Raw genomic sequence first — 15372 nt, 5'->3', positions numbered from 1 at the left:
GGAGAGTCAGTGCGTGTGTGTGAGAGAGAGAGAGAGCCCGTACCCCAGGGAGAGTCAGTGCGTGTGTGTGAGAGAGAGAGAGAGCCCGTACCCCAGGGAGAGTCAGTGTGTGTGTGTGAGAGAGAGAGAGAGAGAGCCCGTACCCCAGGGAGAGTCAGTGCGTGTGTGTGAGAGAGAGAGAGAGCCCGTACCCCAGGGAGAGTCAGTGTGTGTGTGTGAGAGAGAGAGAGAGAGAGCCCGTACCCCAGGGAGAGTCAGTGCGTGTGTGTGAGAGAGAGAGAGAGCCCGTACCCCAGGGAGAGTCAGTGCGTGTGTGTGAGAGAGAGCCCGTACCCCAGGGAGAGTCAGTGCGTGTGTGTGAGAGAGAGCCCGTACCCCAGGGAGAGTCAGTGTGTGTGTGAGAGAGAGAGCCCGTACCCCAGAGAGAGTCAGTGTGTGAGAGAGAGAGAGAGCCCGTACCCCAGGGAGAGTCAGTGTGTGTGAGAGAGAGAGCCCGTACCCCAGGGAGAGTCAGTGTGTGTGTGTGTGAGAGAGAGAGAGCCCATACCCCAGGGAGAGTCAGTGTGTGTGTGAGAGAGAGAGCCCGTACCCCAGGGAGAGTCAGTGTGTGTGTGAGAGAGAGAGAGAGAGCCCGTACCCCAGGGAGAGTCAGTGTGTGTGTGAGAGAGAGCCCGTACCCCAGGGAGAGTCAGTGTGTGTGTGAGAGAGAGCCCGTACCCCAGGGAGAGTCAGTGTGTGTGTGTGAGAGAGAGAGAGAGCCCGTACCCCAGGGAGAGTCAGTGTGTGTGTGAGAGAGAGAGAGAGCCCATATCCCAGAGAGAGTCAGTGTGTGTGTGTGAGAGAGAGAGAGAGAGCCCGTACCCCAGGGAGAGTCAGTGTGTGTGTGAGAGAGAGAGAGAGCCCATATCCCAGAGAGAGTCAGTGTGTGTGTGTGTGAGAGAGAGAGAGAGAGCCCGTACCCCAGGGAGAGTCAGTGTGTGTGTGAGAGAGAGAGAGAGAGCCCGTACCCCAGGGAGAGTCAGTGTGTGTGTGAGAGAGAGAGGGAGAGCCCGTACCCCAGGGAGAGTCAGTGTGTGTGTGAGAGAGAGAGAGAGCCCATATCCCAGAGAGAGTCAGTGTGTGTCTCTGTTGTATGTGTGGGTTTGCTGCTGTTCTAATCTGGTATATCATAGCAGGGATTCATCATTGGAATATTGTGGAATAGTTGGGAGGGAGTCCGAATGCTGTATGCAGTTGTTTTCATGAGTCTGGGTGAAGCACTGAGCTATCTGATTGTCATCATCACTCCTCACTTCAATCTTGTTAATTCTTTCCTTTTCTCTTTCCTTCCATGTACCTCTCGGGGTTTTCCCTTTCTGCTTCTGTCCCTCTGTCCTTGGCCTACATTTCTTCCGGCTCAGGCACCAAGCCCTGGAGGATGATCTCAGGCAGTACGAGCAGGAGCGGGCTCACCGTCTTTACCGGTCCCTGCAGCGGGCAGCTGACGGACTGAGCCTAGGTCAGGGCTCCCGTCTCAAACCGCTTCCACTGGTCAGGCAAGAGCCCCTGTCCACTGCCGTCAGGTGTGAAGCTGCATGCTGCATGCTGAACTTCCAGCCACATTCCTAACCCCCACCCCCAACCCCAACCCCAACCCCAACCCCAACCAGTCACCTGCAGAACCTCACTGTGAGAGCAGCTTCTAACCTCGTCTCATGCCTCAGTGCATCTCACAGGGAAAACTGAGTGAAACAATCCGGAGAACAGACCCAACACTTGCTCACAGAGTTAGAAGGAAAGCAAGGCTTAGTGAGTGACAGACCCATGGGAGCTGACAATATTGGAATGATGGACTGGGTGGGTAAGAGCAGGAATGGGTAAGAGACTGAAAGGCTATGGAGATCTGGAATGATGTTCGGACATTAAAGGGATTGGTGAGTCCATGGAGCAGATTAACTGGCAGGTTCTAAATCCAGCTCTCATTGGTGTGCTAATATCAGTCCACCTAGTAATCCAGCAGCCTGGGTGAATTATCTAAGACATGCGTTCAGATGCCATCAGGTCAATTGGGAAATTTAAATCCAATTAAAGAAATAAACCTCTCATCGTCTTGTACACCTCTATCGAGTCACCTCTCATCCTCCTTCACTCCAATGAGAAAAGCTCTAGCACCCTCAACCTTTCACCATAAGACACACCCTCCAGTTCAGGCAGCTTCCTGGGAAATCTCCTCTGCACCCTCTCTAAAACTTCCACATAATGAGGCGACCAGAACTGAACACAATATTCCAAGTGTGGTCTAACCAGGGCTTTATAGAGCTGCAGCATAACCTTACAGCTCTTAAACTCAATCCCCCTGTTAATAAAAGCCAACACACCATATACCCCAAGATCCCTCTGTTCCTCCACACTGCCAAGAATCCTGCCTTTAACCCTGGAATCTGTATTCAAATTCCACCTTCCAAAGTGAATCACTTCATACTTTTCCCAGGTTGAACTCCATCTGCCACTTATCAGCCCAGCTCTGTATCCTGTCAATGTCCCATTGCAACCTACAACATCCCCCCACACTATCCACCACTCCCCCAATCTTCATGTCATCGGCAAACTTACTAACCCACCCTTCCACTTCCTCATCAGGTCAGTTATAAAATCACAAAGAGCAGAGGTCCCAGAACCGATCCCTGTGGAACACCACTGGTCACCGAGCTCCAGGCTGAATACTTTCCATCTACCACCACCCTCTGTCTTCTATGGGCCTGCCGATTCTGTATCCAGACAGACAGGTTTCCCTGTATCCCATGCTTCCTTACTTTGTGAATGAGCCTACCATGGAGAATCTTATCAGTGGTTAGCACTGCTGCCTCAGTGCCGGAGAGCCGGGTTCAATTCCTGCCTCAGGCGACTGACTGTGTGGAGTTTGCACGTTCTCCCCGTGTCTGCTTGGGTTTCCTTCGGGTGCTCCAGTTTCCTCCCACAGTCCAAAGATGTGCAGGTCAGGTGAATTGGCCATGCTAAATTGCCCGTAGTGTTAGGTAAGGTGTAAATGTAGGGGTATGGGTGGGTTGCGCTTCGGCGGGCCGACTTGTTGGGCCGAAGGGCCTGTTTCCACACTGTAATGTAATCTAATCTAAATACCTTGCTAAACTCCACGTACACCACATCCACTGCTCTACCTTCATCAATGTGTTTTGTCACATCCTCGGAGAATTCAGTAAGGATTGTGAGGCATGATCTGTCCCTCACAGAGCCATGCTGACTATCTCTAATCAAACTATGGTTTTCCAAGTAATCATAGATCCTGTCTCTCAGAATCCTCTCCAATACTTTCCCTACCACAGATGTAAGTCTGACTGGTCTGTAATTCCCAGGATTATCCCTATTCCCTTTCTTGAACAGGGGTATAACATTTGCCACCCTCCAATCATCTGGCACTACTCCAGTGGACAGTGAGGACGCAAAGATCATCGCCAAAGCTGCAGCGATCTGTTCCGGCACTTTCTGTAATAACCTCCGATATATCCCGCCTGGTCAAAGGGTATTTTTCTATCCTTATGCTTTTCAAAATGTTCAGCACATCCACCTCCTTAACATCAACCTGTTTGAGCCTATCAGCCTGTTTCACGCTGTCCTCAGAAACACCAAGGTCCTTCTCGGTGGTGAATACTGAAGCAAAGTATTCATTAAGAACCTCCCCTACCTCCTCTGACTCCAGGCATAAGTTCCCTCCACTCTCCCTGATCAGCCCCACCCTCACTCTAACCATCCTCTTGCTCCTCACATGTTATATGAGGAATTAAAGCACAAATTGCTAGAGAAACTCAGCAGGCCTGGCAGCTTCTGTGGAGAGAAAGCAGAGTTAATAGAAAAGTGCAGCACAGAACAGGCTGTTTGGCCCACGATGTAGTGCCGAGGTGTAGAACCAGTTGTTCACCCTGTGAAGAAGGGTCACTGGGTCTGAAAGGTTGATTCTGCTTTCGTTGTCCAGATGCTGTCAGGCCTGCTGAGTTTTTCCCATAACTTGAGTTTTGTTTTTAGGTTTCCAGCATCCACAGTTCTGGATGTTTTAAACCAAAAGAGAAAATGCTGTAAAATCTCAGCAGGTCTGGCAGCATCTGTAAGGAGAGAAAAGAGCTGACCTTTTGAGTCTAACTGACCCTTTGTCAAAGCTTTGACAGTTACACTCGAAACGTCAGCTCTTTTCTCTCCTTACAGATGCTGCCAGACCTGCTGAGATTTTCCAGCATTTTCTCTTTTGGTTTCAGATTCCAGCATCCGCAGTAATTTACTTTTATCTTGATGTTTTAATCTGAGCTAAGGACCTGGTATGGTCATAGCATAAATCCCAGTAGTGGCCACTTTGGGGGGGGGGGGGGGGGGGGGGGGGGGTCCAGTTGCATATACCCTGAGTCAAAAGGAAGGATCTGCTTCGCTCTGCGTCCTGCCGCCCATTCATTAACAATGAGATCATTCCCAGCCCAACAGCAATGCAGTGCAGACATATCTCACCACTGGCTGCTTCCAAAATGGACAATACATGCTGCTGGCCAAGCTAGTGATTCCTGCATGTTATTAATGCATCAAACCAAACAAGTTATCACAGTCCCTTTAAAACCATGTGCTTCTATATTATAAATACATCTGTTTTCTGGTACTTTATGGAATAAGTATATGTCTATTACTGTACCTTCATTGACACACTCCATTACCTCATCGGAGATCATTTGACTTGATCCAGTCTGTATTGATCACTGTACCTTATTCACGTTAATAAAACACAACTGAAGACCCTGTAGCCTATCATACTCTGCTGACTCCAGAAGAATTGCTCAAGTTTGTCCCAAAACCCAGGATGTTGTCACTTTCGTGTCTAATTGCCTTTTGAAAGCTCTCTTCAGGCAGCATTTCAGCAGGTACTTTCCAGATATTACCAACTGTTCTTTTCCATGGTTTTAGTGCATTATTTTAAATCTGTGATTGCTGATTATCAGCTCATCGATAAAAGGAAACAGTTTCCCCTGAACTGTTCTGTCAAAACCCCTCAAAATTGTAAATGCCTCTTAGCATTCTGTTACACTTCCAAATACTCCACAATCTCGTCCTTAATAATGGACTTTAAAATCTTCCCAATGATCGAGCTCAGGCTAACCGGCCTATAGTTTCCTGTCTCCTGCCTCCCTCCCTTCTTACACAGGGGTGTTGCATTAGCCCTTTCCCAGTTTCCTCTGGGACCATCCCTGACTCGTGATTCCTGAAAGATCACACCAATGTCTCTCCAATCTCCTCAGCTTTCTCGTTCAGAACCCCGGGAACTCCTTAGTGATGGCCTGTGCCCCTCTGATTCTCTTGAAGTTCTGGTGTGTTGCTGGGGTCTTCCACCGTGAAAACTGAAGCAACGTACTGGCTCAGTTCCTCTGCCATTTCTCTCTTCCCCATTACTACCTCGGCTTCCAGCAGTCCCATGTCCACTCTTGCCTCTCTTACCTTTTAGATATCTTCAAAAAAATCTCTTGGCTTTCTTTTATTATGCTAGCTAGCTCACTCTCAAATTTAATCTTATTCACCCCTTATTGGTTTTTTGGTTACATACAGTCATAGCGATGTACACGTTAGCCAACCTCCAGTCTTCTGGCACCTCACCTGTGACTATCGATGATGCAAATATCTCAGCAAGAGGCCCAGCAATCACTTCTCTAGCTTCCCACAGAGTTCTCGGGTACACCTGATCAGGTCCTGGGGATTTATCCATTTTTATGCGTTTCAAGACATCCAGCACTTTCTCCTCTGTAATATGGATATTTTTCAAGATGTCACCATCTATTTCCCCACATTCTATATTTTCCAAGTCCTTTTCCACAGTAAACACTGATGCAAAATACTCGTTTAGTATCTCCCCCATCTCCTGTGGCTCCACACAAAGGCCGCCTTGCTGATCTTTGAGGGGCCCTATTCTCTCCCTAGTTACCCTTTTCTCCTTAATGTATTTGTAAAAACCCTTTGGATTCTCCTTAACTCTGTTTTCCAAAGCTATCTCATATCCACTTTTTGCCCTCCTGATTTCCCTCTTAAGTATACTCCTACTGCCTTTATACTCCTCTAAGGATTCACTCGATCAATCCTGTCTATAGGAGAAGATGAGGACTGCAGATGCTGGAGATCAGAGTTGAGAGTGTGGTGCTGGAACAGCGCAGCAGGTCAGGCAGCAACTGAGGAGCAGGAGAATCGACGTTTCAGGCATAAGCCCTTCAATCGGGGCTTATGCCCAAAACATCGTTAGGTGCACTAGACTCTCCTGTCTGACATATGCTTTATTCCTTTTCTTAACCAAACCCTCAATTTCTTTAGTCATCCAGCATTCCCTATACCTACCAGCCTTTCCTTTCACCCTGACAGGAATATACTTTTTCTGGATTCTTGTTATCTAATTTCTGAAGGCTTCCCATTTTCCAGCCGTCCCTTTACCTGCGAACATCTGCCCCCAATCAGCTTTCAAAAGTTCTTGCCTAATACCGTCGAAATTGGCCTTCCTCCAATTTAGAACTTCAACTGTTAGATCTGGTCTATCCTTTTCTATCATGATTTTAAATCTAAAAGAATTATGGTCGCTGGCCCCAAGTTGCTCCCCCACTGACACCTCAGTCACCTGCCCTGCCTTATTTCCCAAGAGGAGGTCAGGTTTTGCACCTTCTCTAGCAAGTGCATCCACATACTGAATCAGAAGGTTTTCGTGCACCTACTTAACAAATTCTTGTCCATCTAAACCCTTAACACTGTGGCAGTCCCAGTCGATGTTTGGAAAGTTAAAATCCCCCACCATAACTACCGTATTATTCTTACAGATAGCTGAGATCTCCTTACAAGTTTGTTTCTCAATTTCCCTTTGACTATTAAGGGGCCTATAATACAATCCCAATAAGCTGATTTTACCTTCTGGTTTTTAAAGGCTTCCCAGTCCCCGGCTTACCTTAACCACATCGTATCTTTTTCTTTGGTTTTCTTGCTGTCATTGACTTCCTATATCAGCCATAGTTACCTCAGCCTCCCGTCAGGATCTTCCTCCTTCCTTGGGATGTATTTCTGCTGTCCCTCCCGAATTATCCCCAGAAACTCCTGCCCTTGCTGCTTCACCGTCTTCCCTGCTCAGCCACCCCCCACCCCACCCCCCTTCCAAGCCACTCTGGCCAGCTCCTGCCTCAGGCCTCTGTAAGTTACTCTCAGTGGTAATACTGTTACATCTGATTCCTGCTTCTCCCTCTCAAACTGCAGGGGGAAATCTATCATATCATGGTCCCTGCCGCCTAGAGGTCCCTTCACTGTCAGCTCCCTAATCAAGTCTGCCTCTTTCCTCATGTAAATGAAAGCAAGAGAAAGTGAGGACTGCAGATGCTAGGGATAGGACTCAAAAGCTCTTCATCAGGAAGAGCTTATGCTGGAAACATTGACTCTCCTGCTCCTCGGATGCTGCCTGACCGGCTGTGCCTTTCCCCCAGGGGTGGGGGGAGCAGCCGAGTTGATCAGTCAGTTTGTAGATGGTACGAAGTATGGTGGTGTGGTTAATGGTGAGGCGGCTAACCTGAGATAAGAGCAGGATATAGATGGGCTGATTAGTCGTAAATGGGAAAGCAGTGATCTCCTGCATTTTGACTTGATTTGGCCTGGGTTCAGAGACTCTGCCTTGACAGCTTTGGCTGTTGAGGTCATGGGGAAGGTCAGTATTATCACATTCAGGAGTTGGGTGTGGATGGAACACAGTGGGTGTATAGCCCATGGTGCTGAGGAGATTGGAGTACACCCCTGCGCGTGCGCGCGCACACAGGCACCCTCACACACACTCTCTGTCTCTCTCACACACACATACACACACACACACACACACACACAGTAAGCTCCCTCAGTGACACAGTCACGGGTATTTCTGTGACCCCCTACCCCTCGCTGCCTGTGGTGATATTAATGCTGTCCCCTTCTCTCCCACAGGATGAAATCCCTCGAGCAGGATGCACTGAAAGCACAAATGGTCATCGCCAAATCAAAGGAGCCGAAGAAACGCAGCCCCCTCGACCAACTCTCCGAGTCCCCCTCACCTGCTGCCACCCCCTCCCCCACCCCGCTGGACGGTACGTACAGACCCACTCCCCCACCCCCGCTCACTCCCCACCCCCACCCAGCTCACTCCCCACCCCCACCCAGCTCACTCCCCACCCCACCCAGCTCACTCCCCACCCCCACCCAGCTCACGCCCCACCCCCAACCAGCTCACTCCCCACCCCCACCCAGCTCACTCCCCACCCCCAACCAGCTCACTCCCCTCCCCCACCCCCGCTCATCCCCCCACCCCGCCCCGCTCATCCCCCCCCCCCGCCCCGCTCATCCCCCACCCCCGCCCCGCTCATCCCCACCCCCGCCCCGCTCATCCGCCACCCCCGCCCCGCTCATCCGCCACCCCCGCCCCGCTCATCCGCCACCCCCGCCCCGCTCATCCGCCACCCCCACCCCCGCTCACTCCCCACCCCCAACCAGCTCACTCCCCACCCCCAACCAGCTCACTCCCCCTCCCCCTCCCCACCCCGCTCATCCCCCACCCCCGCCCCCGCTCACTCCCCCACCCCCGCCCCGCTCACTCCCCCACCCCGCCCCGCTCATCCCCCACCCCCGCCCCGCTCATCCCCCACCCCCGCCCGCTCATCCCCCACCCCGCCCCGCTCATCCGCCACCCCCGCCCCGCTCACTCCCCTCCCTCACCCAGCTCACTCCCCTCCCCCCACCCAGCTCACTCCCCACCCCCACCCAGCTCACTCCCTCCCCCACCCAGCTCACTTCCCTCCCCCACCCAGCTCACTCCCCTCCCCCACCCAGCTCACTCCCCTCCTCCACCCCGCTCACTCCCCTCCCCCACCCAGCTCACTCCCCTCCCCCACCCAGCTCACTCCCCTCCCCCACCCAGCTCACTCCCCTCCCCCACCCAGCTCACTCCCCTCCTCCACCCCGCTCACTCCCCACCCCCACCCAGCTCACTCCCACCCCCCACCCAGCTCACTCCCCTCCCCCACCCAGCTCACTCCCTCCCCCACCCAGCTCACTCCCCTCCCACCCCGCTCACTCCCCTCCCCCACCCAGCTCACTCCCCTCCCCCACCCCGCTCACTCCTCTCCCCCACCCAGCTCACTCCCCTCCTCCACCCCGCTCACTCCCCTCCCCCACTCAGCTCTCTCCCCTCCCCCACCCAGCTCACTCCCCTCCCCCACCCAGCTCACTCCCCTCCCCCACCCAGCTCACTCCCCTCCTCCACCCCGCTCACTCCCCACCCCCACCCAGCTCACTCCCCACCCCCACCCAGCTCACTCCCCTCCCCCACCCAGCTCACTCCCCTCCCCCACCCAGCTCACTCCCCTCCCCCACCCCGCTCACTCCCCTCCCCCACCCAGCTCACTCCCCTCCCCCACCCCGCTCACTCCTCTCCCCCACCCAGCTCACTCCCCTCCTCCACCCCGCTCACTCCCCTCCCCCACTCAGCTCTCTCCCCTCCCCCACCCAGCTCACTCCCCTCCTCCACCCCGCTCACTCCCCTCCCCCACCCAGCTCACTCCCCTCCCCCACCCAGCTCACTCCCCACCCCCACCCAGCTCACTCCCCTCCCCCACCCAGCTCACTCCCCTCCCCCACCCAGCTCACTCCCCTCCCCCACCCAGCTCACTCCCCCGTCCCCACCCAGCTCACTCCCCCGTCCCCACCCAGCTCACTCCCCCGTCCCCACCCAGCTCACTCCCCCGTCCCCACCCAGCTCACTCCCCTCCCCCGCCCCGCTCACTCCCCTCCCCCGCCCCGCTCACTCCCCTCCCCCACCCAGCTCACTCCCCCGTCCCCACCCAGCTCACTCCCCCGTCCCCACCCAGCTCACTACCCCGTCCCCACCCAGCTCACTCCCCTCCCCCGCCCCGCTCACTCCCCTCCCCCACCCAGCTCACTCCCCTCCTCCACCCCGCTCACTCCCCTCCCCCACCCAGCTCACTCCCCTCCCCCACCCAGCTCACTCCCCTCCCCCACCCAGCTCACTCCCCTCCCCCACCCAGCTCACTCCCCTCCCCCACCCAGCTCACTCCCCTCCTCCACCCCGCTCACTCCCCACCCCCACCCAGCTCACTCACCACCCCCACCCAGCTCACTCCCCTCCCCCACCCAGCTCACTCCCCTCCTCCACCCCACTCACTCCCCTCCCCCACCCAGCTCACTCCCCTCCCCCACCCCGCTCACTCCTCTCCCCCACCCAGCTCACTCCTCTCCCCCACCCAGCTCACTCCCCTCCTCCACCCCGCTCACTCCCCTCCTCCACCCCGCTCACTCCCCTCCCCCACCCAGCTCACTCCCCTCCTCCACCCCGCTCACTCCCCTCCCCCACCCAGCTCACTCCCCTCCTCCACCCCGCTCACTCCCCTCCCCCACCCAGCTCACTCCCCACCCCCACCCAGCTCACTCCCCACCCCCACCCAGCTCACTCCCCTCCCCCACCCAGCTCACTACCCCGTCCCCACCCAGCTCACTCCCCTCCCCCACCCAGCTCACTCCCCTCCCCCACCCAGCTCACTCCCCCGTCCCCCACCCAGCTCACTCCCCCGTCCCCACCCAGCTCACTCCCCCGTCCCCACCCAGCTCACTCCCCCACCCCCGCCCCGCTCACCCCCCACCCCCGCCCCGCTCACTCCCCTGTCCCCACCCCGCTCACTCCCCTGTCCCCACCCCGCTCACTCCCCCGTCCCCACCCCGCTCACTCCCCCGTCCCCACCCCGCTCACTCCCCCGTCCCCACCCCGCTCACTCCCCCGTCCCCACCCCGCTCACTCCCCCGTCCCCACCCCGCTCACTCCCCCGTCCCCACCCCGCTCACTCCCCCGTCCCCACCCCGCTCACTCCCCCGCTCACTCCCCCGTCCCCACCCCGCTCACTCCCCCGTCCCCACCCCGCTCACTCCCCCGTCCCCACCCCGCTCCCTCCCCCGTCCCCACCCTCACCCCCAACCCGCACACTCTCCACCCTCACCCCCACCCTGCTCACTCCCAGCACCCCCATTCCCCCTCCCTCCTGTAGTGTCGAGACCCGAACTGCACATAGTACTCCAACTGTGATCTAACCAAAGTCCTGTGCAGCTCCAACATGACCCTCCCTACTCTTATAATCTATTCTTGGACTGTTAACGGTAAGTGTCCTGTATTCCTTCCAAACTGCCCTATGAACCTGTCCTGCTGCCTTCAGGGATCTGTGCACAAACACCCCAAGATCTCTCAGTTCCTCCTCGTGTCCTGCCATTCATTGAATACTCTCTTGTCTTATTCCTTCTTCTGAATTGCATACCCTCACATTTATCGGGTTTAAACTTGTCTGACATTGATCTGTCCATCGGACCAACCCATTTCTGTCCTCCTGTAACCTAACACCTTCCTCCTCATTGTCAACCACCTGGCCAATCATTCTGTCATTCACAGACTTATCATTCCCTCCTGATCCTCCCCTGTATTATTTCTGAATATCACAAACAGTGAGGGAGCCAGCTCTGATCCCTGTGCTATTCCCAGCCCCATGGTGTGGATATTCCACCATGCTCCTGGTCAGTAAACTATTCCCCACTAACTCTTGAACTGTTTGTATTCCAGATCACAGCCCTCGCAGCGTCACATCACCTGGGAGGCTGGTGAGTACACCCAGAGGGTTCAGTAAAATGTTGATGATAAAATGACTGACTGACTGTTTCCTCCTGCAGCATTGGGGTGGCTCTCTGGCCACTCTGCACCTCTGTCCCTCCACCTGCCCTCAGTGCTTTACCCTCCCCAAGACCTTCCCCCACAATTCCACCCCATGGAGCCCCCTATCTCTCATTGCACCTCTCACTCGGGTGGGGGTATGGGGGGGTTCCTCCACCTCTCTCTCTCTCTCTCTCACACACACCCCGCCAACGTGTATCTCTGCCATTTACCTGATGTTCTGTGTCTCCTGAGTCTAACTGACAGATGTATCCCAAAGGTGTTCTACATGTACATGAGGAATAAGACAATGATCAGTGAGAGGGTAGGGCCAATCAGGAATAGTGGAGGGGAACTTGTGCCTGAAGTCTGAAGAGGTAGGGGAGGTTCTAATTGAGTTTTTTGCTTCAGTATTCACTAGAGAGGGGCATTGTTGATAGTGAGAACACTGTGGACCAGATTAATAGGTTTGAACAGATTGATAATGAGGAAGTGGTTGCGCTGGAAATTCTGGGACACATCAACATAGATAAGTCCCCAGGGCTGGGCCAGATATATCCAAGGTTACTACGGGAAACGAGGAATGAGATTTCTGCGCATTTGGTGATGATCTTTGCATCCTCACTCTCCACGGGAGTAATATCGGCTGATTGGAGGGAGATGAATGTTGTTTCTCTGTTCAAGAAAGAGAATAAGGGAATCCCTGGGAATTAGACCAGTCAGTCTTATGTCTGTGGTAAGCAATGTACTGGAAAGGATTCTGAGAGATAGGATTTATGACTATTTGGAAAAACAGTTTGATGAAAGATAGTATTGCTTTGTGAGGGGCAGGTCATATCTCACAAACCTTATTGAGTTCTTTGAGGATGCGAGGAGACAGGTTGAAGGTCAAGCAGTGGATGTGATAATATGGATTTCAGAGAGGCATTTGATAAGGTTCCCCACAGTAGGCTCATTCAGAAAGTTAGTAGGTATGGGATACAGGGAAATGTGGCTGTCTGGATACAGAATTGGCTGGCCGAAAGAAGACAGCGAGTAGTCGTGGATGGAAAGTATTCCGCTTGGAGCTCGGTGACCAGTGGTGTCCCACAGGGATCTGTTCCCGGGCCTCTGCTCTTTGTGATTTTTATAAATGACTTGGATGAAGAAGTGAAAGGGTGGGTTAGTGAGTTTGCTGATGACACAAAGGTCGGTGGTGGTGTAGATAGTGTTGAGGGCTGTGGCAGGCTACAACAAGACACTGACAGGATACAGAGCTGGGCTGAGAAGTGACAGATGGAGTTCAACCTGGATAAATGCAAAATGATACATTTTGGAAGGTCGAATTTGAATGCTGAATACAGACAGGATTCTTGGCAGTGTGGAGGAACAGAGGGATGTTGGGGTCCATGTACATAGATCCCTCAAAGTTGCCACCCAAGTGGATAGGGTTGTTAAGAAGGCATATGGCGTTTTGGCTTTCATTAACAGGGGGATTGAGTTTGAGTCGTGAGGTTTTGTTGTAGCTCTACAAAACTCTGGTTAGACCACACTTGGAATATTGTGTCCAGTTCTGGTCACCTCATTAGAGGAAGGATGTAGATGTTTTAGAGAGATTGCAGAGGGGATTTACCAGGATGCTGCCTGGACTGGAGGGCTTGTCTTATGAAGAAAGGTTGAGTCAGCTCGGGCTTTTCATGCTGGAGAGGAGGAGGAAGAGAGGTGACTTGATAGAGACGTGCAAAATGATAAGAAGCAGAGATAGAATAGATAGCCAGAGACTTTTCCCCAGGGCAGAAATGACTAGCATGAGTGGGCATCATTTTACAGTGATTGGAGGAAGGTTTCGGGGAGATGTCAGAGGTAGGTTCTTTACACAGAGAGTGGTGGGTGTGTGGAATGTACTGCCAGTGGTGGTAGTAGAGTCAGAGACATTAGGAACATTTCAGCATCTGCTAGACAAGCACATGGACGGCAGTAAATTGAGGGGTGCTCTTAGATTAAGTTAAATGCTTGGCATAACATTGTGGGCTGAAGGGTTTGTACTATGCTGTACTGTTCTACGTTCAATGTATCATGTTTTGGGAAGAGGCTCTCTCCCCTATTGTGGGGGGGTGGTGTGGGAGTGCGTATGTGTAAATGGATGCCTCTGTCTGGCTGTAGACATAGCTGTCTATGTTATTGCATCCTTCACGTATCTAGCACCGACAGAGCAATGTGGGATATTGCTGCATCTGCAGTATTTTGCATTTATTTAGATGTTTCTCCATCCTGTTCTCACTCCTCTTTACTGTACCTTACAGTCCTGGTCAGAAAAGAAGTTTGATTACCGACAGTTTGCAGCTATCCCATCTTCTAAACCAGTTTACGATATCCAGGTACTGGCTGCATGCTGTGGGCCCCATCAGTGCCTTTGTGCTTCGGACCCACTGTCTCTTCAGTTGTTGCATTGCCCAGTGTGCTGTGTGACATGATCGGAGCATGCTGCTTAATGGGGGTGGGGGGGCGTGGGGTCAGGGGGTTGCTGCTGTACACGGCTGCTTTGTGGAGGGATCTCTTGTCTTTTGTGAGATAGATTGGCATGTGCTTGTTGGTGTTATGTCCCTTTGGGATCCTGTGGACCAGGTGCAAAGAGCTTGGATTGAAATGCAGCATCTCCAGGTGCTCCAAGGATCAAACTGGGATGCTTTTCTGTCTGGGTGCTAACTGAGAACTGGGACTTGTCTGCTTCAATTCAGAAAGGGACTAGAAACCGTTTCTTTTCCAGCTTCCAACACTGTTCCCTGTGCTTTCCCACCACAGTCTATTCTTGAAACCCTGTTTCTCAAAGAATTGAAGGTATTTATGCTGCAATAGAAGACCATTCAGTCCATCAGATACATGCAAGCCCACTGTAGAGAGACCCCAACATCCCCGCGACACTGCTGTTTCTCCCCACATTGCTGCTGTTTTATTTCCCTCGAGTTACTATCTAGTTTCTTTTTGAAATCAATCAGTGCCTCTGTTCCCATTGCGCATCCCGTTCCCCCCTCACCCCAAACTATGAAGCAGTGCTGTCACACACAACCATAATAACTTGTTCCCAAAACCTCCGTTGTTATCCTCATCTCCTCATCATATCATCATCTCGTCATCATCGTCCAGATTCAGTGGGCTGATGGTCCAATTCTAAGTTTTACCTATGCCCAGGGAACAAGATTTGAAACAGTGAAACAGAATCAGAACATAGAACAATACAGTGCAGAATAGGCCCTTCAGCCCTTGATGTTGTGCCGACCTGTGAACTATTCTCAGCTCATCCCCTACACTATCCCAAAATCATCCATGTGTTTATCTAAGGATTGTTTAAATCTCCCTAATGTGGCTGAGCTGTCTACATTAGCAGGTAGGGCATTCCACACCCTTACCACACTCTGTGGAAAGAACCTGCCCCTGACAGCTGTCTTAAATCTGTCACCCCTCAATTTGTAGTTATGTCCCCTCATACAAGCTGACACCATCATCCTCGGGAAAAGGCTTTCACTGTCCACCCTATGTAATGCTCTGATGATCTTGTATGTCTCCATCAAATCCTCTCTTAGCCGCCTTCTTGCCAATGAGAACAGACCCAAGTCTCTCAGCCTTTCCTCATAAGACCTTCCCTCCAGACCAGGCAACATCCTGGTAAATCTCTGCACCTTTTC

General features: G+C 53.1%; 2 protein-coding genes across 10 annotated transcripts in view; one reads left to right on the top strand and one right to left on the bottom strand.

Moving 5' to 3' along the window:
* Positions 1-15372, bottom strand: part of LOC122547322 (nuclear receptor-binding protein 2-like) — a 318269-nt gene that overhangs the window by 124637 nt on the left and 178260 nt on the right. The window lies entirely within an intron of this gene.
* LOC122547985 (protein scribble homolog) overlaps positions 1-15372 on the top strand; it is a 101063-nt gene that overhangs the window by 70194 nt on the left and 15497 nt on the right. For 6 of the 9 annotated variants that reach the window (XM_087987743.1, XM_087987739.1, XM_087987738.1 and 3 more), the window contains 4 exons: positions 1401-1562; positions 7957-8096; positions 11624-11661; positions 13993-14067. In XM_087987743.1, coding sequence (XP_087843869.1) covers positions 1401-1562; positions 7957-8096; positions 11624-11661; positions 13993-14067 — 415 coding nt within the window. The remainder of the gene's footprint in view (positions 1-1400; positions 1563-7956; positions 8097-11623; positions 11662-13992; positions 14068-15372) is intronic. The other 3 variants (XM_087987740.1, XM_087987744.1, XM_087987742.1) reach the window with 2 other exon arrangements.

This window comes from Chiloscyllium plagiosum, unplaced genomic scaffold (genome assembly GCF_037043375.1).
Source record: "Chiloscyllium plagiosum isolate Xiang-an unplaced genomic scaffold, Cpla_swu_hap1 HiC_scaffold_5, whole genome shotgun sequence".
Taxonomy (NCBI): Eukaryota; Metazoa; Chordata; class Chondrichthyes; order Orectolobiformes; family Hemiscylliidae; genus Chiloscyllium; species Chiloscyllium plagiosum.
Note: the sequence above shows the minus strand (reverse complement) of the source record. Positions and strands in the feature narration are given on the sequence as shown.